The sequence below is a fragment of the Equus quagga genome, chromosome 14 (genome assembly GCF_021613505.1).
Source record: "Equus quagga isolate Etosha38 chromosome 14, UCLA_HA_Equagga_1.0, whole genome shotgun sequence".
NCBI lineage: Eukaryota > Metazoa > Chordata > Mammalia > Perissodactyla > Equidae > Equus > Equus quagga.
This window is the reverse complement of record NC_060280.1, coordinates 22,676,600-22,702,059: the sequence shown is the minus strand read 5'-3', so window position 1 is coordinate 22,702,059 and position 25,460 is coordinate 22,676,600. Positions and strand designations below refer to the sequence as shown.

Below are 25,460 nucleotides of genomic sequence, written 5' to 3'. Positions count from 1 at the left end.
ATTAATCCTCAGTTAATGAATAATTGGTCGTAGAGGTAGGTTTTGGGCCGTAAGAGAGAAGAAATTACTCTCTTTTAGGCAGAGTGTGGGGGAGAGAGAAGAACTTACTCAGACATGACCAAGTCCCAGCACATCAGATGTACAAAATTCCTTTAGAACCCTGTGTATGCCTGAAGCAGACGCAGCGAGGCAGGCATAGGAGGAACAGGATGATGCTGTCATGTGGACTCAGGCACGTCCTCACTGTTATACTTCATGTCCCACAGACCCAGAGAAGACCTGTCAGCCAGTGTTGGAGACTCTGCGCCAGGCCATAAATGGCACCGTGTATGCCCACCGCACCTTGGAACTGCAGACGCTGCAGCCTGTAGTCAACTTCCTTGCCACTGCCACAGTGCCAGGCTTCTGTGAGCTCCCACTGTGCCCACGCCTTTTTCGACTCTTCACAGTGCTGGCCCTGGGCAGCATGACCCCAGCCATGCTGCTGAGCAGGCACACACCTAGCATCCAGGCCTGGCTTGAGCGCTTCCCCTCTGTGGAGCGAGAAGGGGTTCTAGCAAGAGCCCTGGTCCAGGCCTCAGTGGAGGCCTGGGAGGTTGTAGGCAACTGCTTTATGCCTTCACCTCTCCGCCCACACTACCGCTTCTCCCTGCATTCTGTCAGCCAACTACTGGGCAGCCTTCAGCTGCTGCCAACGAGAGTGGGCTCCCGAGGTTTTTTCGACTGTGCCAACCACCACGAGCACTTGCGCCAGGTGTCAGCCTTGCGTGGCACTCGCCTTACAATTATGATGGCCACGCGCAACATGGTGCGTCTTTGGTTGCATGAGGCACAGAGAACCTTTTGTGACCGGCTGGACAGCCCTAGGGAACGTTCCTACTGTGCCAAGCTGCTCCTAGAAGTAGCTCAGAGTGTCTTCTGCTGTGGGCCAGTGTCCCAGAGCCTGGGCAAGGGCTATGAAGGGGAGGAGGAAGAAGAGGAGAGGGTGCCTGAAGTGGAATCTGAAGGGGAGTTGGCCCAGTGGGAGGACTTCAGCAACAGTGGCAGTGAGACAGAAGAGGAGGAGGACCCTCATGGCCTTCGGGTCACCATAGGCTCGTGCTACAGTGATTCAAGTCTAGCACCATCCATAGCACCAGCCAAGGAGGAGACCAGAGAGAACATGGGTCAGAAGATAAGCCAGGAGGGAGGTCCAAGGGCCCGCAGCTATAAACTCCAGCTAAAGACATCCAGGAGTTGGTGGCAGAAGACACCTCAGGTAGACCTGGTCTCACCCCTGTTGCTACCAGTGCTACTACTCCATCCCCAGGAAAAGCCCTCAGACCTGGTCTTCAGTCAGGAGCTAATACTAGGGTCCAACTTGGAGAGCCCCAACTTGTACTTGGAACGGCAGTGGGAGAGCCTGGAGAAGCAGCTGGCCACCTCAGCTGCTCAGCTGAAGCTGAGCCCCCACCTTGCCCAGTGCCACTCCATGGCCCAGCATGTGGCCCGCCTGGTCCGGGTGCTGGCCAGGCCCCGGCAGCATGGCCTACTGCTCTCAGGGGCTCTGAGTACTGGGCGCCATACTGCCATCACTCTGGCAGCTAGCATTTCTCAGGCCCGCCTCTTCCATCTGCCATCTGCGTCAGAGGAGGCCATTCTCCAGTGTCTATGGGATGCCAGCTGGCATGCTGGCGTGTTAGGCCAGCCAGTGGCACTGCTCGTGCCCAAAGGTGTCGATCTTACTACCCTTCATCGTCTGCTAGCCCTGGCAACCTCAGGCAGTTTCCCTGACCAGTACACAGAGGCAGATCTGGACAACATTGAAGAACATCTCCCCAGGGAGAACCTTAGCGTCAAGCAGAACATCAAGAAGGAAATGCTGTTGCAGAGGTGAGGCCAAGAACCCCATATACCAGGGGCTGCTCTGCTGTTGCTCCATCCTGGCCAAAAGAAATCTAGGGGTTGCCATGAGGGCTCAGAAGATCAGGGCTAGGAGTCAGGGTTGGGACCAGGGCCTGGATGGGCCAACAGGGAAAAGGGGAGGGCAGGATCTAAGCCCCTGGCCCACAGGTTCTACCAGCAAGTATGCAGCCACCTGCACATGTTCTTCCTGATCGGAGATGACCAGGCCCACAAACAGCTGCCCTCCACCCTTTTCCTGAGGCTCCTTCAACTGGCCATCGCCAGCATTGACCGCTATGAACCCTGGGACCAAGATTCCCTGGTCAGTGTGGTCCAGCATCACCTGGAGGGTGTTCAGAGCCTACCACTTGATGATGGTGAGCCCTTTTACCTGTCCCCCGACTCATCTCAACCAGGTTTTTCATGAGGATTATTACTTAGGTCAGTGTCTCTCTCTCTCTCTAGAACCTAGTGGGCCCCTTCCCCTTTTCTGTCCTCCTTGTGAGCCAGGAGAGGGTCCCTTTCCCTTTCTGTTCCCTTACAAGCTCACAAGTCCAGGCTAAAGTCATGCTCATTGCAGACTCCTTGAAGTGCCCAGACCTCCAGACCTCAATTCCCAGTGTGGCCAAAGCCATGGCACTCATCCACCTTTCGGCTGCCAGCTATCATGGGCACCTGTGCCCTGAATTGCCACTCGTCACACCCAAGACCTTCCTAGACTTCCTAGACACCTTTGTGCTGCTGCAGCAACAGATGACCCTGAAAATAAAGAACAAGGCCCAGCGGTGAGTGTCCCCATTCCCTGCACTGTACCTCCTACTCCCGTGGATCCACTCACTGGAACATTGTATCTCCAGGATACAGAATGTCCTGGGAAATCTGAGAATGATAATTGAGAAACATGATGCCCATGCCAACCTGGTCTTCAACTTGGAACAGCAGCTGAAAGCCTCCTGCAGGGTAAGAGGGAGAAGATTATGAGGCACGCACAGTAGGGTCAAAGCAGGAGCCCAAAAGAGGACTTGGGAGGAACCAACCAGACCAAACCTTAGTTCTTGTATCCCAAGAGTCACCCTTTCCCCAGGGGATCTCTCTAATCCCCACTGCCTCCTCCTTTAGAGCTCAGGCTCAAAGTTCTCCGTGGCACAGCTGAGACTAGGCTGGTTCTTCTGAACACATGAAACCCAAGTGTCTGCTTCTGGTTGTCCCTAGTTCCTTGACTGAGAATTTCAGTATGCTCCCCAAGATCTCTATAGATTTTCTCTGGGGACAGGGCAGGGATTACATTCTCACAGTCACCTCCCCCTCTTATCCTCTTCTCCTGAATTCTCTATCACTGCTAATTGGCACACCTCTTGTTGCTATCCTGTTTTCCCATAACATTTTGTCCCTGACCTCTTCCTTCCAGCAAAGCACTCAATATACAAGGCTGTTGTGTACAGTGGGGAAATGTGGATGGATGATGCCAGTAGGGGCAATTTACATTCTAGAACAGAACCAGAAATAGATTTAAATGGTATTCTAGACATCAGTGTCCTGAATCTCCTCAGTCACCATCCTCTACAGAGCATTTCTCAGTGACCAACTTCTTTCCCATCTCCTCAGTATCTGCTCCACAATATTATTGAGCTACCATACTTCTCATTTCGAGCTCCCAAAATACAATTCTAATGTAATAAGAGGGTTTTTTTCTAGTCCAAACCCTAAATCCTGTTGCTTTCTTAAACAGAGCAATTTTCTTCTTTGAATAAATAAAGCTCTCGTATCTGACTAAAACTGGTGGGAGTGGGGTCATCACACCTTTTATAGCCAAATACTCTCAGTTAAGGGTGTTTTCCCAAAATAAAGAGAAATTTTTTTCTTTTGTTTTTAATAAGAGGAATTCTGAAATAGCATTTTTTTCTTTCTGTTACACAAGACTTTGATGAAGGTTCAGGGATAAATAACTACAGAGAATTGAACTAGTGATCAACTCACAAGCAGATAATCTGACTTACTTTCTACTGGGCTTTCAGGCCTTATAGTTCCTAATGTCCAGCCTGCCTGTTTTGATGAGTGCCCTTGGGGCTGTCACCCAGTGTTGCAAACTCCAGGGGCATGGCTTATGTGTATCCACATACATGGTTTTCATTCTATTCTGTGTAAATGGCCTGCCTGGAGTTTGCATGGTATCTGTGCCCTCCTACCATCCATCACCAAGGATCACTAGCTTAGATTAAACCTCAATACTCAGTTAAGATGCAAAAAAAAATGTTCATAGAGGGACAGGAGGCCCCTCTCCCATGTTTGCCATATTCCAGTTTCTTGTCTTGGGCCCTACCTTGATTAAGACCAGGAATTGTTGATCTGGTTTAGAGGGGCTACTGTTCTCTTGGTCCCTGGTTCAGTTATATCAGAGCACAACATAAGAAGCCCAAAATCTGGATAAGAGGTGTCCATAGACCCAGAGGCATTCAGTGTCAGATCGCTTGGTCGTTCACTCAACAGCCATAATAGTGTATACTTCTTTCAATGTTCCCCACCCCAGGAAGTGGCACCACCATCCACTTAGTCATTTAAGCCAAATCCCAGGAGTCATTCTGGATCCCTCCATCTCTTCTCTCTCTAAGATTCAATTGATTCATTTATTCATTACTGTACTCAACAAAAATTAATTGAACTCCACATTTTTTGTCCAGCACTCATTAATGTTCATGTCTATGTCTGTGTCTACATCTATGTTTACATCTCGATCGATAGATAGAATCCTTGCCACAACTTTCTGAAGTGGCTGTCCTTTTTCCCACTTTACAGATGAGAAAACAGATCCAGAGAGGTTAGGTTAGGATGAGGATTAAATGAGATCTTCCATGTGAAGCATTTAAAAGTGCTGGCACATAGTAAGAGCTTAATAAATGTTAGCTCCTATTAGGTTAGATTGCCTCCTAATAAGAAAGATAAGGGACTGTCCTTGCTTTCATGGGTCCTAGCTTACTGGACAGTATAGACTCATCCAGGCAATTACAAAACAGTGTAACGTAATGGACAGGGAAACTCCAGGGTGCTCTGAAGTATCAAAGACATTCCAGAGAAAGCATCGTGCCACAGTATGTGGCACAGAGCCATATGCAGAACATGGTAGGTACTCAGAAGCATTCCTTAAATATGTAAATGAATGAAGTACATCAAAGTTGTTACCTGAGGGTTAGATAAGATTTGGCATAAAAGGGGATGGGGAGGAAGAATATGACAGGCCGAAGTAACAGCATGTGCAAAGGCCCAGAGGCAAGAGAATGTGTGCCACATTGAAGGAACTGAAAGTCAGGAATGGCTGGAGAGTAGAGTGCTGGGAAAGGAAAAAGAGATGAGGTTGGAAAGATGAGTAGAGGCCTCTTGGTCAGGGAGGCATTGCAAGCAAAATGAAAGAGCAGCAGGTGTAAAGGGACATGATGATGATATTTGGTTTTTAAAAAACCAATCAGGCTTCAGCATGGAGAATGAACTAGAAGAGGGAGAGTAAGCATAGAAGCCAAGACCCCAGTTAGGAAGCCAGTGCAGAAGGTCAGGAGGGAGAGTACAGGCATGAGTGATGCGTGTGGGGTAGGGGTAGAGAGGAAAGACACTTAGGAGGGAGAATTGAAAGGCCTTGAAGGTGGGTTGGGTTTGGGGAATAGAAGAGATGGAGTCAGGGTAACAATTAGATTTCTTCCTTGGGAGACTTGGGTGTATTTTGCCACAGTTCTCTGAGAAAAAGACCACTGAGGAGATGAGTATGATTGCGAGAGATTCAAGGAGGCATAGCCAATATCTTTATTTTTGGACATGTCAAGTCTGAGGGCATGTGAGACGTCGAAGAGATTCCCACTAAGAAAATGGATATGTGGGTGTCGGGCTTGGGAGAGAATCTGGCTGGAGAGTGGGATTTGGGAGTTGTTAGAATATAAATGGTAATCAAAGCCATGAGATTAGAGAGGGTGCCTAGAAGTCTAGAATGAGAAGAAAAGGGGAACCTATAAAAACTGCTGAGGAATATTTAAGGGATAGCAGAGGAAGAGATTGAGAAAGAGCAGCCAGAGAAGTTGGAGAGAGCCAAAGGAGAACACGCTGTCATGAAAGTCAAGGGAGGGAACTGTCTTCTGTACCAACTGCTGCTAATGGGCCAGGGAAGAGAAGGAGTGCAGCATAATGGTTCAGCACGTAGGCTTTGGATTCAGATTGCCTGGGCCTGTCGGGCAGGTCAGGATAAGCAACCACCACTCAGGGCTGCATTAGTAGATGTATAACTCACAGACTGGTAAGTGACAGTTCCAGAGCTCAGTCTGTGTCTGTGGCCTATTTGGAGTACAACTTGGTCACCCTGACTATCAAGTGAGGAGTATGCTGGAGTCCCACACCCATGAGGTCTTCCCTTGGGGCCTTCCCATATGGCCCAGGATCTGGAGCTGCAGAGCCTGAATCTCTGTTCACAGACCCTCAGCACATTGCATCAGCAGCTAGATCAAGGCAAGCTCCTGTACGAGCGGCAGCTAGCAGAGTGTCGGCAGCAGGAGAACCTCATTGAGAACCTGACCAAGCAGCAGGATGCCCTGCGGACTCAGCACGAAGCTTTCTTGGAGCAGGTGGGCTCTCCCTGCCTGCTTCCCTGTACTGCTCCTCTCTTGGAGGGGGACAAGCCCTCATAGGATGCCCAGAGTAGAGGACTTGTCATGGAGGGTGACTTGTCATGGAGTCTCCTGGGGGACGGGGCAAAGGTAGTAGGATGGCTTGAGGAGTGGTCCCTCATGGGGACTCCTAGGAGGAGACAATCCCTCCTGGCAACACCTTGAAGAAAGAGGACATTTCAGGAGCTCAATTCAAGAATGCATCTCTCTGCTTTAGATGAGCAAGGCATTTCTGGGGCCCCTGAGCCAGCTGCAGGTGGCTGACTTTGAGGAGATACGAAGCTATCGAGCACCACCAGAATCTGTGGTCCAGGTGACTGATGCTCTGTGTGACCTGTTCCACCGTGAAACAGGCTGGGCCAGTGCCAAGCAGCTGTTATGCACTGAGGATTTTTATCAGGTAGGGAGTGTAGTGCACAGTGGAGGAGGAGAGGGGAGGCATGGAGGGAGACTTGGCAGGGCTAGGCTATGGGGTCAAGGCTCAGCTCATCTGTGTCCTTCCCCCCACCCTCTGCTCTGAATACACACTCTTCTAGGATCTGGTGTTCTTCCCCAAGGAGAAGATTACAGACTCAGAGCTAATAAAGTTAAACCTAGCTCTAAGGGCTCCAGGTATGAGCAATGCAGCCTTGCAGGCAGTAAGCATACCTGCAGCAAGCCTGGCAGCCTGGCTCTGGGCCATTCTGCGTTATGGGCTAGCACAGCGCCGAGGACTGCCCACAGGTCTGCTGCTGCGGCAGGTAGAGGCGACACTGGCTCGGGAGCAGGCCCGCCTGGGCCATTACCAGTTTCAGGCCCAGGAGATCCTAGAGCACAATTTGGCCCTGAACAAGAAGCTGCAAGATGCCCAGGCTTTCCACAGCTGTGTGGTCAAGAGTCTCAGTGAGGTTCAGTGTGGCCAATATCACGAATGGCCCATAAAGTCTGCACTACTCACACCCATGCAGTCCTGGACTACAGAGCTCCAGGTAACCGGGTTCTCCCAGAGCTCCCTCCAAAGTTCGTTTCTGCACCACTGCCCCCACTCCTCTGCTCTTCCCTGTGCCCTCACTGCCTTCTGTCCCATTCTGCCCTCCTTACCCTGCCTTGCTCCCTCTCTGCCAGACCCTCTGCCTATACCCTCCTCACTGGCCTACACACCCTCTGATCTTCCCTTCCACACCAGAAGTTGAAGGGGCACTGCATGACTGTGTTCGGAGATGCCCTCCTATGTTCAGCTGCCATCATCTACCTGGGTCCCTTCCCACCACTCCGGCGCCAGGAGCTACTGGACAAGTGGCTGGCTATGTGTAGGGGCTTTCAGGAGACCCTGGGCCCAGATGATGTGGCACAGGCACTGAAGCAGAAGCAGAAATCTGTCACCATGCCGCTGAAGAAGCCCCTGCTCTCCACAAGTGCTCCCTTCAGCCTTCTGTCCTTACTGAGCTCTGAATCTGAACAGTTCCAGTGGGACCGAGACCTGAAGCCCCAGGCAAAGTCAGCCCGCCTGGCAGGCCTGCTTCTGCGGAGTCGCACCCACTACTTCAGTTGCCGTTGGCCTCTGCTGCTTGACCCCAGCAACCAGGCCCTCATCTGGCTGAACCCACTGCCTCTAGAAGAGACCGGATGCTTGACCCCAGGTCCTGCTGAGGGCAGAGGTAAAGCCAGGAATAATAAACACAGTGTTTCTCAGGTGTCTGAACTGCCCAATACTGTCAGCCACTTGTGATCTTCCCTTTCATACTGAAGACACTAAATTTTTGTGGCCAGGGTATCCCAGGTTTCACCAGCCTCATGATGTTAATAAGTTAGGTCACATTTACATTTTTTGGCCCATATTGCAATGATTCTGAATCTATATGGCTGGCCAGTCCACGATCTTCCATTTCCCTGGTCTGCTCAGCACTATTGGAAACTTGACCTACAATTCAGAGTTTTACTACCCAAATTTATGCCATAAATAGGAATTCTGGGGAAATATTACTGTTGGCTCTGTTTGAATCAGGGACCCATCTGGGTGGAGTGTCAGAAGGAGCATTTCCTAGAGGAGGGAAGCAAGGGTGTCTATTTCCCAGAAGAAGAGGTTGGGGGTTGCATTGGTGAGTATAATAGATATCTACAATGGAAGATGTATAATAAAATGGTCTGTAACATGGGCTCTATAATCACACTGTCTGGGCCAACTATCTATCCTTTGCAACCTGTGTAACCTAAGGCAAGGTACTTAATCTCTCTAAGCCTAAGTTTATTTACCAATAAAATGAGGGTCTTAATTATACCCATCTCATAATGTGTTGTATTAAATAAGATAATTCATGTAAAAGGAGTTCATACACTGCCTAATATAATAAGTTCTTAAAAATGTTAGTCATTATTACTAGTAATATATTACTGCTATTGTTATTATAGTCCATCCCTTGGCTGTCCAGCACAACTTTCTATTGTGCCTATCCACTATTACAAATATGCCCATTATACAACTGCCACGTGTGTAACTAAAAGTGAATTCCCCCTTCTCTAATAAAGACACCCTGAAGAAACATCTAGCTGCTGCATCCATTCTGAGTCCAGGAACTCTGAATGATGTTCATTGCTCTTGATCAGATCTGGATGTGGCTCTTTGTGATTCTGTAACTTATGATAGAGTACCTGCTAAATCTCACCATACCAATACACCTGATAGCAAAGTGAAGCAAAATCAAATCACGATAACTACAGTAAACTGCCTGTTTAGAAACTGGGAAAGGGTAAGAAACACTGTGTATCTGTACCGTATAATGCCAGACAGAGATAGTAAGGCAAATGATTAGCATCATTTCACCAGCTATCGAGTGAGTTCTTGGACAGCTAGTTCGGCTGCCCTGGGTTCCTATGAATAGTATAATTTTCCTTGCCTGCTGTTCCCTGGGCGGTCTGTAAAAGGAAAGCTGGGCAAGAATCCCCTGTTTGTAGCTTTTTTGACTAATATGTCCACTTTCTATTGGAATGGGTCTGGGGGCTTAGGATTTGCCTTAAAATTAAGCAAATACAGACCACTTGTTAACAGATGTGGGATTTTTTGACTAATCCCCTAAAATCTCCCATCTTTTTCCTGCAGATTTCATTTGTAAGGACTCTGTTAGCTATTAACCAATGCCAGAAATCTAGGTACATTCTCATTCTTAATTTAAACCCTGCCTTTCAGCTTTTATCACTTAACATTGGTTCTGAGGGCTCCACCAATTCCGCTAAGCCCTAGTGTAATTGTCATCCATCTAAACTTCAGCCTTCTCCTCTGAGTTGTAGCAAGAACATAGTCAGAGTGGTGAGCTTAGGCTAATCAGCCGTGGAATGTAGCCCCTTTTACTTTGGGCTGTATCCAGATCAAAAGCAGGGAGTGAGACCATCACCTTTGTCGAGGAGGGATGCATAGAGAGAAGTATGTGGAATGGAGAATTAGGCTTCTCCGATTTTCCATGCTCCTCCAATAGCCTGTAATTTCCTATTCCATGCAACATGAGGTAGGAAATTGTTTTTACAGATTATCAAAGTGCATGAGTATCTGATCATTTGTGGTCTGAAATTGCTTGATATGAGCTGAAAGGAATTCCCTTAAAGTTTTTTCTGGAGATTGTTTGTCTCATCTAAATAGAGAAGTAGCCAGCATGCTCCAGTATCTTCTACTAAATCCACTAAAGCTCAGTGAGCACGTGGGCCAAGTCCCATGAGATAAGCCAACTTTTTACCCACCACAGAGCCTGGCCACCTTCGCAGTAGGGAAAAAAGACAAATCCTCATTGCTCCTCTAGCTCACTGTATCAGTTAGGAATGCTCTCACTAACAGTAACAAAAACCCAACTTATGGCTTAAACAAATCGGCATTTATTTATCTCACATTGTAAGACGTACTAAGCAGGTAAGGGCTTCATTGTCACCTTCAAGCATCCAGATTCTTCTATCATTCTGTTCTACGATCCTTAGCATATTGGCTTATCATATTGTAGTGGGTTAAATGGTGGCTCCCCAAAGGATATATCCACCTCCTAATCCCTGGAACCTATGAATGTGACCTTATTTGGTAAAAGAGTCTTTGCAGATGTCACTAAGTTAAGGACCTTCAAATAAGATCACCCTAGATTATCTGGGTGGCCCTAAATCCAAGTGGATCTAAATCCATTTATGACAAGTGACAGAGGGAAGGCCATGTGAAGATGGAGACAGATCTTGGAGTTATGTAGCTGCAAGCCAAGGAACTCCTGGAATCACCAGAAGCTGGAGGAGGCAACAAAGGAGTCTGTTGTTTTAAGCTACCGTATTTGTGGCAGTTTGTTATCAAATTGGCTGCTATCCCTCCAAGCATCATGTTGGAGTTGCTGCTGGCCATTTCTGTCTCTTTTGTCAGGAAAACAAAAGCTCTTCCAGAAGTCTGAATAGCCAAACGTGGTAGGCAGAATTTTGGCCCCCGCAACCTTTGACCTCTGCTGTTACTCCCATAGTTATGAAATGTTACATGGCAAAAGAGACTTTGCAGATGTAATTAAGCTTACTAATCAGTTGACTTTAAGAGAGATTATCCTGGATTATCTGGGTGGGCCCAATGTAATCACGTGTACCCTTCAAAGAAGAAACAAGAAAGAAGAGGGAGTCAGATTTGAAACACAAGAAGGGTTCAATGAACCGTTGCTGGCTGGAAGATGGAGTGGGCTCCGGGAAAGTGTGAGAAGGAAATAAATTCTGTCAAAACCCAGTAAGCCTGAAAGAGGACCCAAGTCAGCTGGAGCCCAGCTGAGGCCTTGATTTTAGCCCAGTGTAACCCTGAGTAGAGCATCCAGTCATGCTGTGCAGGCTTCTGACCTACTCACATGCAAGATAATAAATGGGTGTTGCTCTAAACTGCTAAGTTTCTGGTGCTTTGTTAAGCAGTAGGAAGTGAATACACCAATCTGTGGACCTGGCAGCCTCCACTTGCCCACTTCTTAAATGCTTAATACTTTAAAAAATTCTTAAATTTCTTAATGCTTAGAAAAAAAGTATCTTTTTATATTTTTCACCTCTTGCAGTAGAGGAGGCAAAGGAGAAGGAGATTGGGGATGGCTGTTGGTTAGCCAACCATCTGTGTCGACCACACCACCCGTGACTTGGCTAATTCCACAGTTTATGGCCTTTCACTTACAAGTCCCTACTTCCAGGCACCAATTTCTATATTAGTGATGACTCTTTTAGTTGTTAGTGACAGAGTGAGCTTAGATAAAAGAGGGAAATGCACAGACTCTTCTAACCAACCTACAGAAAGGCAGTACTGGAGCTGGTTTCAGGGATGACTAGGAACCCTGCCTAGAATTTTAGAGTAATAATAATGATAGCTAACATTTATGGAGTGCTTAGTAGGTGCCAGCTGAGTGCTGTCACCGTCACAATAACTCTATGAGGTACTTGCTAATATCAACCCCATACTGCAGATAAGGACCTTGAGTCATAGACAGCTTAAGCAACTTTCCTAAGGTGTCTTCCTGCAGACCTTCCTTCATGAGATGGAGCCCTTGGGTGAATAGTGCTCCCTTGCAGCCTGATTCCTCCCTTGAGAAGAGCTCCTCTGCATCTTTCTGCCACAGGGAAGGGCTTCATGAGAAATCGAGAAAAAGAGTGTAAACAGGAGGACACGGAAGAAGATGATGATGATAGTGAAGAGACTGCTAAGATTGAGGAGAAGACAAACGAGCAGAAGGGAGAAGAAAGGAAAAATGAGGAGAAGCAGGAGGAAAAGGAAGAAGAGCAAGAGGAGAAGGAGGAGGAGATGGACAGGCAGGAGTCAAGCCCAGCCTCTGAGGCTCACCCTTCATCGCTCCCCTACCTTAGTGTGCTCTCAGGTGCCGACCCAGAGCTAGGTCCTCAGCTCTGCCAGGCAGCTGCCAGTGGTGAGAACTAGTCCCCGCCCACCATGTCCCTCTTCTGTCCTCCCCCTGTGCTGTGGCTCCATAGGCCTCTCACACCCCAGTCTGACCTCAGCTCCCACCTTCACTCTGGGCACTAACTCTGTGGAAGGGCCCTGAAGAAGCCCTCCTATCAGCCAGGGGGGAGCTGGTTGGAGCCAGATTTTGTGTATGGTGGGATAGATGCTGGCATGGTGGGTAGGGTGTCCTTGCCTCCCCCCCACAGGCCTGCCTGTGCTGTTGACCAACATGGAGCTGGGCCTAGGGTGCCAGGAACTGCAATGGCTACTGCAGCGGGAACAGCTGAGTCCACCCCAGGTGCAGCCTGGCTTCTGTCTCTATCTGAGCACTACCCTGCCCCTCAGTGCCTTGGAAAAAGGTGAGGCCTAGTGGGTAAGTTGCCAGCACAACTTTGTGAACACACTAGGCCCCCCGCTTCACTCAGTCTGGCTCACAGCAGGCTCAGGACTATAGTAGGCAGCCATACTCCCTGCACACCTCACCCCCTGGCTCTTCCAAGGGGAAGGAGTTAAGTGTCTCCCATGTGACCCCAAGTGCTAGGCTGTGAACTGCTGAAGGGGCTGAATGTGCTGGATCTGGGCCTGAATATGGAACTCCTAGAAGAAGAGATGCTGCATGAAATTCTGCGCATAGAGCGTCCCGAGCTCGAGAGCCACTGGCAGGACCTAAAGATCAGAGCCCTGGACACCTGCGAAGCTGTAGAGGCTGCTGAGGTGCTTAGGGGCCCAGTCTATGGGTTGGGATGAGCTTGGGAGGGGCCCAGGAGTGGGGATGGAGATACGCGTAGATGATTGGGGACTGTGTGGGAATGGGCTAGATCAATGCAACAAGTGACTGTGTGCAGGAGAGGCTGCTGCTGATGCTGCTGCTCCAGAACCCAAAGCATCAGAAACCAGTCAAGTTCCTGCGGGACATGGTGAGAGCCCAGGCAGAGTTATGTCAGCTGCGTGTCCATTGCGAGGAGCTAGAAGACCTCAAGCTGCGGGAGGTGGCATTGTGGGCACCCTATCGGCGCGTGGTCTGGCATGGAATGGCCATTATAAAGGCCCTTAGCGCACTGCAGAACCTGCTGCCACTTTTCCGTACAAGCCCAGAGAATTGGCTGGCAGCCACCAAGCAGGCTCTGAACAGCATGAAGCAGCGAGAGACTCATCAGAGGGAGGACCTGCCCAGCCATCTGCTGCAGCTGAGAACACAGCTAACCCGCCAGTTCCTGGACAGCACTGTGGCTACACTGGGCCTGACCCAATTACCCTTGGTGGGTGCCTTGGGTGCTTTGGCTCTGCTGCAAGTGGCAAGGAAGGCACCCTTGCTGGAGAGGCTGGCACTTTGGCCTGGACTGGCAGCCTCTCCCAGCACAGGCTATAGCAAGCCAGGCCCAGGTGTAGCTCGACCAGCCTGGCTAGGGCTGAGGGCCTGGCATGAATGTGGGATGTTAGAGCTGCTGCCCCCATTTGCTGGGCTGCGTGCATCCCTGGCAGGCCACTCCAATGTTTGGCAGGCTTACCTGTCACTGTCATCCACAGTGCTAGGTCCTGCACCTGGGCCTGGGCCTGATGCACTTAGCCTCCTCCAGAAGCTGATCCTGTGGCGTGTGCTGCGACCTGAGTGCCTAGCAGGTGCACTGGCAGACGTCACCACAAGCCTCCTAGGCCGGCCCCTGGATGAAAACCTGGCTGCCTGCACCATACCCTTTGAACGCAGTCAGGCTACTCAGCCCATGCTGATATTGTTGCCACCACCTGGCCACCTCACAGCCACCCTGCATCCCCTGACTGTCATCCAGAAACTGGCTGCCGAGCATGAGCAGGTTTGAGCCTAGCCTCTTGGGGATATGGGGACCCCCTCCCAGCATTCTCCTAGATCTTTCTGGGTTACTCAGGGACTTTTTGGGTCATTTGATGCATTACTCTGGGTCCCTTGGGTCACCCTAGGATCACTTTGAGTTACTCCGCCATCTCTCTGTTGGTCTCCAGGGGCAGAGGCATCTGGAGGTGATAGCCCTGGGCTCTGAAGCCTGGGACCCAGTCTCAGTTGTGGTCAGCACTCTCCACCAGGCTATGCACAAAGGACACTGGCTGGTGCTGGAGAACTGTCATCTGCTGCGTCACTGGCCGAAAGAGCTGCTACAGCCCTTGCTGGAGCTATTGGATGGCGCCAAGGGTGGGTTTGCTGCCTAGAGAAGGCTTCTAGGACCCTATCCTACACTTGGGCCTGGGCTTGAACTCTCAGGCCTTGTGGCTGGTTCCCAGCTCCAAGTCTTGTCCCCTTGTATCTGACTCTGACCCCCTAGCCTCAAGTCTGATCCCTAGACTTGTGTCTGACCCTTTATCCAGTGATTGATCTTGCTCATGTCTGACCCCTAGTGGTCTCCGACCTGGAGTTAGGACTGCTTTTAGACCAACTCGCAAGCAGGAAGGTGGCCACCGTCCACAGTGATTTCCGTCTTTGGCTTATTGTATCTGCAGAGGCTGTTGCTTCCTTACCAGGTGAGGAGTTTCCCCCATAGGCTCTCAGAGTGGGGAGGGCAACTGTGCTGTGCTGACTTGGCACTCTCCTTCCTCCCCAGCTGTGCTGATTCAGCACTCCATGCCTATTTTCTGGGACCAGTCCCTGGAGCTGAGCCACATCTTGATTGACAGCATGGAGCTAGCCCAGCAAGGACTCTACATGCAACCCCCTACCAGGGCGCTGCCTCTGCTCCTGCTGCATGGCCTCTTGCTACACCGGCAGCTCTATGGAATGAAGCTGCAGGCACACAGGGGGCGCTGGTGAGGGAGCCACCCATCCTGCTCAGTCAGCCAGTCACTCAGTCACTCAGTAAACACTGAGTATTTTCCACATGCTGGGATTCATCTCTGGGAAGCTCCAAAGTGTGAGGGCAAGGGGAAGTCAAGGATGTCTTCTCCAAGGTGACTTTGGGATCTCACTTTGAATTGAGTCTTGAAAGCAGAGGCAGACCAGGTGGAGATGAGGCCTTTCTGAGCATAGGGAACTAAGCTCAACAAGAGGGAGAAGACTTCAGTGTGGCTGAGGTGGGCATGCTGGGGGTTGAGTGGGAAGAAATGTGGCTTGTGGTAAACTTTAAGACCATGGCAAGGGGCCTGATTTTATGTTGAGGACAGTGGGAAGCCCCTGAAGGGTTTTAAGTAGAAGAAGAAACATGATCCTATTTGTCTGTTGGAGAGATGTCTGGCTGCAGTGTGGGGGCTGGACCAGACAGGGCAGGGCTGGAGGCAAGCAGAACAGTCTTGGGAGGCTCTGGCAGTCTCCAGGGACAACATCAGGGTATAGGTGGTAGGGAGCAGGGTAGCCACAGTAGGGACAGGAGTAAATACGGGGTAAGAAGGAGGAGTCAAGCATGGCTCCCAGACTTCTGCCTTGGGCAGTTGGGTGGCTGGTATGGGGGAAAGGATGATTTGAGTTGAAAGTAAGTTATATTTGAGGTACCAAGGGGCAATGATTACTGAGCTCTCATGAATCTGGAGCTCAGGAGAGAAGTTTGGGCTGGAGAGAGAGAGAGATGTGAGAGTACTCAGCATATAGATGGTTTTCAAACCCTACTTCCTGCTCCCCTACCCCAGGAGTCAAGTGACCTTGACCCAGGTCCTTCAGATCCAAGAGCAGCTGTGGGCCAGCCTCAGCAACCCCAGTGCTGCCATGCAGGAGCTGGCCGGTGAGACCCTTCCTGTCCCCCATGTAGCCACCAGCCCCCAGGAGAGCCTGGAAAGGGGTGGGGGTGGGAGTACTACCAGGACATAATTCACAACTTTGGTTTGGGAGTTGGGGGAAACTGGAAGGGCTGGAACTGAGGGCTCTAACCTCATCCTCAGCTTCAGTTTTCTATGGGGGTCCTGTGGGAGACGACAAGGACAGGGAGGCTCTGATTAGCCTCACGCAAGCCTGCCTGAGCCCCAGCAGCGGGAGCTGGACCCAACCACACACCCCCCAGTATCTGCTGGCCACCCTGATACCCAGCCCAGGTAAACTTACAGCCAGGTATCTGTGTTGGGGGGGCGGGGCTGAGGCAGCTCAGTGTAATGCCACCCTCATGGGAATGTGAACAATGGTACCAATAAAGGTATAGGAAGGGGCAATATTTCCACAGTTATCGGGTGATGACTTAAAGTGTCAGAGGAAGGCCTACTCCCTTGGGTCTAGGGTGGAGAGAATCCACCTTGTCTCTCACCCCTTACTTCCACCTCCAAGAGCTAGGTGAGCCGGATGCCATGGCAGACTGCAAGGCCCAGATGCACCTACTGCCCACACCACCCGAACCCCAGATCTGCGGACTGAGTGCTGGCCCTCAGGCCTGGCTTTTGCGACGCCGGAGTCGCGCCCTCCTTAGTGCGTTGCAGCGTAGTTCACCCGCTTGGGTCCCTGCGACTCGCGAAGGCTCCCGGCGCGCCGAGAGGCGGCTGCGGCAACGCCTGGTGCAAGCGGAGAGGAGGCTGGAGTCCTTGCAGGCTCTGCTGACAGAGACCACTCGCCAGGACAGGTCTGGCGTGGAGTGGGTGGGGCCGAGGCTGAATGCCCGGCGGCCTCTGGAGGGCTTTCTGGAGACCGAGGTGCTGGAACTGAAACAGCTGGTGGGCACGCTGCAAAGCGACCTTGACTGCCTGTTGCAGCAGCTGAAGGGCGCGCCCCCGTGCGCCTCCCGGCGCTGTGCCGCGGTGGCCCATGCTCTCTGGACTGGCCGCCTACCCCCGCCTTGGCGACCTCATGCGCCTGCCGGCCCGCAGCCGCCCTGGCACTGGCTGCGACAGCTGTCGCGCCGCGGGCAGCTGTTGGTTCGCTACCTGGGCGTGGCCACCGAAGTACCAGAGCGCATCTTTCACCTATCAGCCTTTCGCCACCCTCGCCGCCTGCTGCTGTCACTGCGCTGGGAGGCTGTCTTTGCTATGGTCTCCCGAAATCAGTATGTGCCCAGCTCAAACTTCCCCGGTTGCCAAGGCTCCAGCTCCACTCAGTTCCCCCATAAACATACGGAGCTGAACAGCAAGCCTCTGCACCTCCAGGTATCTTCTTGCTGCCCCTTTCTTTCCAATCCCCCCGCCTCAAATCCCTGATAACACCTTGCAGTTACCCCACCTTGCCTCTAGGTGCTCTTGCCCCTCGGTAACCCCATCTGCTTCTCTGATCCCGCTCCACCAAGATCCCCCAGCTTCCAAGCCTTGCCTGACCAGCTTCTGGTGCTCCCAGGTGGTGAATGATCCAAATCCCACGGTTCCAGAGATGGGACTGCTGCTGATTGGGCTACAGGTCTGGAATGCCGAGTGGGACCCTCTAGCAGGAGCCTTGCAGGACAGTCCCTCCAGCCACCCCAGCCCTCTGCCTCCGGTCAGCATCAGTGCCCAAGCTCAGGGCACCAATGACCTGCCACCCCCAGCGGGCTTGGCTGTGTACTCCTGTCCTGTGTACATGGAAGGGCCCCTCGGTACCACGAGGCTGCACAGCAGGAATATCCTGATGCACCTGCCCCTGCCCACGAAGCTCAGCCCTGCCATCTGTGTCCAGCGGAGAGTCCATGTGTGCAGCCCACCCCTGCCCTGAGCCCTCAAGCAAAATAAAGTTGGAATGATTCATGAAAGATTTCTGAGATTTAGGAGTGTAGGGTGTGTACACTTGGACAACATTCACGTTCTCTCTGGGGAGAGGGAATGTGGGTACCCTAGGTGGAGATGGGCCTGGTGTGAGTCATGGATCCAAGGGGTTAGGCAGATCTGGGGATGGCTGACACACAGGATCCTGAATCCTCGCCCAGCTCTCTACTGTGGTCTCAGAACTTGCACTGAATCCACAAGGGATATTTTTTTTATTATTATTATTATTTTATTTTTCCTTTTTCTCCTAAAGCCCCCCAGTACACAGTTGTGTATTTTTAGTTGTGGAATGTGGGATGCCGCCTCAGCATGGCTTGATGAGTGGTGCCATGTCCACACCCGGGATCCGAACCAGCGAAACCCTGGGCCGCCGAAGCAGAGTGCGCAAACTTAACAACTCGGCCACAGGCCGGCCCCACACAAGGGATATTTTTAAAGGGAGACCATTAGAACTCAAAACGCTTTCTTAAGCAATTTAGTGGTATTATCGGGAATGCCCCAATCCTGTCCTGTCATCCCCTCCCCTATGATGGATTCCCTGAATCATACAAAAAACAAAAGCAAAATAAGATACAATTATTTATTGAGCACTCCTCTGAAGCAGGTGCTCTTCCAGACACTGATGAGGTTGTTCTTATGCAGGGGGAGAGATGATAAAAAGTCAACATATAAATAAGTTAAGGTGATGACTTTTAAGTGCTATGAAGAAAATAAAGGAGGCTGATGTGTTAGCGACTATAAGGGAGCAGGTACTAGAGGAAGGCTTGCTGAATATTGGAAAGAGAGCTATCTAGGAGGAGTGTTTGAGGTAGAACCCTCAGTAGGTATAAAGGTCTTGAGGCAGGAACAACCTTGGGATGTTTAAGGAACAGAACGTGTAGCTAGAACACAGTGAGTGAAGGGCAGTGAGCCCAAAGAACGGGAAAGTATAGAAAGGGATAGATCACATAGAGCCTTTTCGTGATAACGAGCCTGTATTTTTTTAAAAGCATAAGGAGGAATCTACTGGAGAGTAGTAAGTCGGAGATGACATGATCTAATTTGCATTTTTCAAAGATCACCCTGGCTGTTCTATGGTGGACGGGTGGAAGAAAATCCAGAGTAACAAGGAGGAAGATTTGTTTGGTGGCTATTGAAGCAATTTGAGTGAGAGATGATGGAGTTTGGACTAAGGTCATAACTGCAGAGAGGAAGAACTGACGGATTTAGCAAATATTCTGGAGGTAAAGCCAGCAGGACTTGCTAGTGGATTAGATGTGAAGTGAGGGAAGAGGACAAATCTAGGATGACTCCTAGATTTTAGGGTTGAGTAACTGAGTGGATCATGGTGTCATTTCCTGAGATGGGAAATATGAGAGAGAGACAGGTTGGGGGTAGGGAATCAAAGACCTGCTTTGACATGTTCAGTTATTATTAGTCATGCGATTGCATGCTATTCCAGGGCAAACCTTGCTGATAAAATTTGGGGTAGAGTATAGCAGAGCTAAAGGCCTACATGGGCTCCTCTCCTTGCCCCCAAGCACCGAAACTTATCAGGTACAACTCACCTCCCTTGCTGCTTGGCTCCGTACAAGCTACAGGGTGGGAGGAAATGCAAACGGAACCGTATACTGAGCATCAGTGCACAACCTCTTCACAAACAGTCATCCTACTTACCAGTGACTGTGGTGCAACCGATGTCCTTCAGTAAAAGGCTGAGCAGAAAGGAAACAGCTTCCACTTTCCTCAGAAACTTTTCCACAGTCACCCTGGGGCAGGGCTGTTTCTTCAGGAGAGGAGATGAGCAGAGTATTAAAGAAGTGCTTTTGGATAAATGGACCCTCTGTCCATGTTCACCATCATTACTATTTATCCTCCAGGTGGGGCAGGGAGCGATAGTGAGACGCTTGTAAAACCATCTGAAATTGGTTAGTACAGAATATTTCCTACAAATCCATACCATTCTCTAGACCAAAATTCATTGTTTGTTTCTTTTATCTAGGATTTTCTTTTTCTTCCTTTTTAAATTTCAGCTTTATTCAGGAATAATTAACTGAAATTCATTCTTGAATTATGTCCAGCCAAGTTATTAAACTGAATCAGTTAGAGATTATAAAATAAGTACCATATGACAGCATAGCCCAAATACAGTGACTACCGTGTGAAAATGTTCCAGATTTGACAATTTCACTATTGAAACTGTCTACCAGATAAATTAAAATCTCATTAAGAAATTAAAGTCCCAAACAATGAAAGGAAGGAAGAAGTAATACACATGACAAAGGGGAGAAATACGTCCAGTCCTGTCCTGATAAACAGGGGTAGATGAACGAGTAGAGACAAGAGAGGGAGGAATGTGACAGAATCAACCTGATCTGGGACTTTGGGACAGAGCAGTAGATAAACTGAGGTACCGAGGGCGAAGAGGCTTTTGCCCTTTTCCCTATTGGGACTTTAGGAGGGAACTGCTTTGCAGAGTGGTCTCACTGTGGCCCCAAGAGCATTGAGAGGGCAGAGTGGCACGAAGTGGTCAGGAAGAGGTGTCTCTTGACCCCTATATGGTGTGGATACTGAGTAGAGACCCTTCAGGCTTGATGGAGTATAAGGCAGAGAACCACTGGGGTCTGCAGCACCAGAGCTGTGGAGAGGAGGCCAAATTGGCAGGGAGAGACACAGGACCTGACAGCTGAAAAAGACAAGACCACAGATTCATCAGCTTTAGAAGCAAATGTTGGCAGAATGCCCAGGTATGGAACTGAGCCAACCACACCCAGACAATTCCAGCTTGTTTCCAGTATATGTATCTCTATGTGTTTTCAACGTTTTCTCTTTGGCTCTCTGCAATTTGATTATGGTATTCCTAGGTGTGGGTTTCTTGGTATTTATCTTGCTTGGGATTCATAGATTCTTGAATCCAAGTCCATGTTTTTCAAGAATATGAGAACATTTTGGTTATTATATCTTCACATGTTTTTCTGCCCATTTTTTCTCTCCTTTCCTCCTAGGATTCCATACATATATGTTGGGCCAATTAATATTGTCCCATAGGTTCCCAAGGCTCTCATTTTTCTTCACTCTTTTTCTCTTTCCTTTGTATTACAAAACTGTCTCTTCAAGTTCACTGATTCTTATTTCTGCCACTACCAATTTGTTGTTGAGTCCATATATTGAAATTTTCCTTTTAGTTATTTATATCTTTCAGTTCTAGAATTTCCATTTCGTTCCTTTTTGTAGTTTCTATGTCCCTGGTAATGTCCACTATCTGTGGATTCACTGAGACCATATTTTCCTTGAATTTCTTACACATATTTTCCTTTCATTATTTGAACATATTAATAACTACTTTGAAATATTAATTGCTAAATCCAATATCTGAACCCACTGGAGTCAATTTCTATTAACTGTATTTTACCCTGAGTATAAGTTACTATTTATAATTTCATATTTTTATAATTATAAAAGGGTACATTTTTTGTTTATTTGCATATCTGGTAATTTTGGTTGAAAACTGGATATTATGGATAATACACTGTAGTAAGTTTTCATTCTGTTATGTTCTTAAGATTTGTTATTGGTGCTGTTATAGTAGGCATTTTGGGGAGGGGGATGCGCTCAAATTGCAAATTTTCTATTCCCTGTGGTGTGCAACAATAGATATCGCTGCTTAGTTCATTCAGCAGCTGCTTTTTGAGCCTGGCCTCTGGGCATCTCACCTGCATTTACATAGTTTAGTCACTACCAAGGATTTGGGCAGATTTTGGCTCAGATTTTGGGGCTCATCTCCTCTACTGTCCTTTTGCTTCTGGGGTTTTCCTTTTAAATTTCCAGCTGCTCTCCATTACCAAACCCTATCCTCTGACACTTCAGCTGCCACCCAAGCCGACCATGAATTGAGGAATGCACTCAAAAATGCATGTCAAAAAAGCAGCAGATTTGCCCATCTCACCCAGTGCATTTCTGTCATTGAAGAGTAGACTCCTCTCTGGATTCTGCCAGCTCTTTCCTCAGGTCCCCTTCAGCCTCTCCTATGCATGTGTAATTTAGTCATCAAAGATTTGGGTAGAGTTTATGTTTATGTTTTGGTTTCACCCCTTGTGCCACTCTCTCACTTCCAGGGTTTCTGCTCTGAAATTTCTAGCAGTTCTACCAGTCCTGGACCCTGTCCTCTGCTATTTTGAGCCAGTAAGGCTGTGATTTTGTATCTTTGGAATGGGGCAGAGTTGGGAAGGACCTTCAGGCAGAAAGAAGACAAAATCACAATTTTTATCCATTGCAGTTGATGTCTTTAAAGGGTAAATTCTCCTCTGGTTTCTACCTGCTTTTGTTCGCTTTCCACTGCCTTCAAATAGTTGGTTCTCTGGCTCATATTTTGTCCAGATTTTATATTTGTTAATTGTGCCTTTGATAGTTGGTTTTTGGTTCATATTTTGTTCAGATTTTATAGTTGCTTAAGTGTGGGATAATTGGCCTGACAAATGATCTTGGAACTTGTACCTCACATGTACCTTTTTTCTTTTTTGGTGAGGAAGACTGACCCTGAGCTAACATCTGTTGTCAATCTTCCTCTTTTTGCTTGAGCAACATTGTCGCTGAGCTAACATCTGTGACGATCTTCCTCTATTGTATGTGGGATGCCACCACAGCACGGCTTGATGAGTGGTGTGCAGGTCCACACCCGGGATCTGAACCCCAGAACCCAGGCCACTGAAGCAGATCATGTGAATTTAACCACTACGCCACTGGGCCAGCACCATCACATGTACATTTTTAAGAGAACATTTGTAAGAAAATTCTTCCCCCAATTTTTTGTGGTTGCAAGGATTTGGATAATCTAAATGTCCTTAACTAGGGGAATGGCTATGTTAAATGTTCTAAATACACAGGTTGGAACATTAAGCAGATGTAAGATGCAATTTATTCATTCATTCAATTATTTATTAAATGCCTAATATGTGCCAAGTATGTACCAGATCATAGGGATACAAAACAGGTCAAGTCCCTACTCTCTCAGAATTTAACATCTAGTGTGGGGAAATAGACAATAATCATCTAAACAAATAAATATGCAATTAAAAGGTTGCGATAAGTCTCTTTAAGAAAAAGTAATCATGGTAAGGCGGTAGAGAGTACTGGCTAGAAAGGACCATCTGATAAATTTGAACAGAGACCTGAACAAAGTGAGGAAGTGAGCCACGCAGATATCTGGAGAGATGTTGGAAGAGGTCATTGAGAGGACATGACCACCAGTGGACCCTCAAGCTGGACCTGGGCAATTGGAGGCTGTTCACCTCTTCCGCTGTCCTTGGAATGTATGTTCTACCAACTGTTCCCACAGTAGGTACTGTTCCAAGGACATACCCTAGAGAGAGCAATGTGTCGCTGAGACTATCTGAATGGTGTGCGTGACTGAACCCAGTTAAGGCTCTATGTGTTTAAACAAGATTCTGGCCGGTGGGTGCAGAGATCTACTCGTCTTGCGGCTGACCAAGACAAGCCTCCTCTGTAAGTTCCCCTGCTTATTAAACCTGCCACCTACCAATCTGGAGCAGTTTGCCTCTTTCTTCAGTCTCTCCTTGCTCTCCGTGTATGGGGGCCAGTTTGCGAACCAAAAGGAAATAATATTCCCAGTAGATGGAACAATAAGTACAATGGCCCCGAGGCAGGGGGATGCCTAGAAAGTTCAATAAATAGCAAGGTGAACAGTGTAGCTGGAGAGGTGTGAGTGAAGTGGGTGAGTGTTAAGAGAGATAATTGGAATCCAGATAGTACAGAGCCTTTTAGGCTACAGTAAAAATCTGGACTACAGGGCTGGCCCAGTGGCGCAGCGGTTAAGTTCGCATGTTCTGCTTCAGCAGCCTGGAGTTTGCGGGTTTGGATCCCGGGTGCAGACATGGCACCACTCGGCAGGCCATGCTGTGGTAGGCATCCCACATATAAGAGTGGAGGAAGATGGGCAGGGATGTTAGCTCAGGGCCAGTCTTCCTGAGCAAAAAGAGGAGGATTGGCAGCAGATGTTAGCTCAGGGCTAATCTTCCTAAAAAATATATATATATATATGGACTACATTATGAGTGAGATGACAAGCCATTAGAGCTTTTGGAGAAGAGGGAAAAGTGAGTTATAGGAACGTATAGCAACACGAATAGAACTTAAAAGCACTGTGTTGAGTGAGAAAAGAAAGATTTATATTTAAAATTATTATCAAACTGTTTTCAGCAATATACAAAAAGGATAATAACCAGCTAAGCTGATTTTATTCCAAAAATTCAAAGTTGATTTCACATATGAAAATAAATCTATTACTTGCTACACTGACAGAATTAAAAATATATATATATGATTATATCAATTCAGTAGCAGCATTTGACAAAATTCAAAATTCAATTCATGATAAAAATAATAGCAAATAGAAAGGCACATCACTAATCTGACAAACAGTGTTTCCAAGAACCTCAATGTAAATATCATACCCAATAATGAAATGTAGAAAGCTTTTCCTTTGAGTTTGGAAATGAGACAAGGACTTCCACCAACACCACTTCTCTTGAACACAGTAATGGATCTCCTGGCCAGTGGAGTAAAGCAAGAAAAAGAAATATACATAATTGGAAAAGATGAGATAAAAGTGTGATTTTTTAGGGATGATATGAGTATATTTGTAAAAAATAAAAAAATACAGATAAATGATTAGAATTAGTAAGCAAGGTTAGCAAGAGTGCTGCTCCGTGGTCAACACAAAATTGGTTGTATTTCTACATACGAGCAAGCAGAAAATGAAATTCTAAAAGATCCCATTTGCAAATCATTTTTTAAAAAACAACAGTAAATGCCTAAGAATAAATCTAAAAAAATATGTGAAAGAAAAACTTTACATACAAATCCATGAAACATTATTGACAGCAATTAAAGAAATGGAGCATATACACCACAGAATTGGGAGATTCAGTAGTAAAATATATCAATTTGCCCCAAAATGATCTAGCATGTGAAAATCCCATCAGGGTGTTTGGGGAACTTGACAATCAATGGAAATGCAAAGTGGCAACATTAGCCCTTTTGGAGAAAAGTATGGGACTTGCTGTACCACATACTAAGACTTATAGAAAGCTATTGTACTTTATAGAAAGCTATTGTAATTAAAACAGTGAGGTATTGGTACAAATATAGATGTACAGACCAAGGAATGGATTAGGATGCCCAGAAACAGAACTACACATATATAGAAAAATATGGAGGGATGGCATTGCATAGCAAAGGGAAAATTTTGTTTTTTTCAGTCTCTCACATAGGTATGTTTATTATAGGTAGATATACATATAAATTACATATGCAGTCATGTATATAACCTGTTTTCTCCACCTAATGGTAATGCTTTTCCATATCACTAAATGTTCTTCCATTTAATATTTTTTAAAGGAATACCCTATTGTTTACAGAAAAAAAAG

General features: G+C 48.0%; 2 protein-coding genes across 3 annotated transcripts in view; one reads left to right on the top strand and one right to left on the bottom strand.

Annotated features, from left to right (window-relative positions):
• The window catches only part of DNHD1 (dynein heavy chain domain 1), a 67,097-nt gene extending 49,074 nt beyond the window's left edge, over nt 1-18,023 (top strand). Inside the window, 19 exon segments of the mRNA XM_046637944.1 lie at nt 267-1,872; nt 2,053-2,261; nt 2,465-2,669; nt 2,742-2,844; nt 6,333-6,482; nt 6,742-6,924; nt 7,061-7,492; nt 7,690-8,161; nt 12,095-12,397; nt 12,639-12,791; nt 12,968-13,146; nt 13,278-14,243; nt 14,410-14,596; nt 14,800-14,922; nt 15,003-15,204; nt 16,018-16,109; nt 16,267-16,416; nt 16,643-17,451; nt 17,636-18,023. Of these exon segments, the coding sequence (XP_046493900.1) occupies nt 267-1,872; nt 2,053-2,261; nt 2,465-2,669; nt 2,742-2,844; nt 6,333-6,482; nt 6,742-6,924; nt 7,061-7,492; nt 7,690-8,161; nt 12,095-12,397; nt 12,639-12,791; nt 12,968-13,146; nt 13,278-14,243; nt 14,410-14,596; nt 14,800-14,922; nt 15,003-15,204; nt 16,018-16,109; nt 16,267-16,416; nt 16,643-17,451; nt 17,636-17,986 (6,875 nt within the window). The 3' untranslated portion in view covers nt 17,987-18,023.
• The window catches only part of RRP8 (ribosomal RNA processing 8), a 45,355-nt gene that overhangs the window by 3,373 nt on the left and 16,522 nt on the right, over nt 1-25,460 (bottom strand). The window contains exon 7 of one of the 2 annotated variants that reach the window (XM_046637936.1): nt 19,693-19,801. In XM_046637936.1, the coding sequence (XP_046493892.1) occupies nt 19,693-19,801 (109 nt within the window). Of the gene's footprint in view, nt 1-19,692; nt 19,802-25,460 lie in introns of those variants that run through there. The other variant, XM_046637939.1, reaches the window with a different exon arrangement.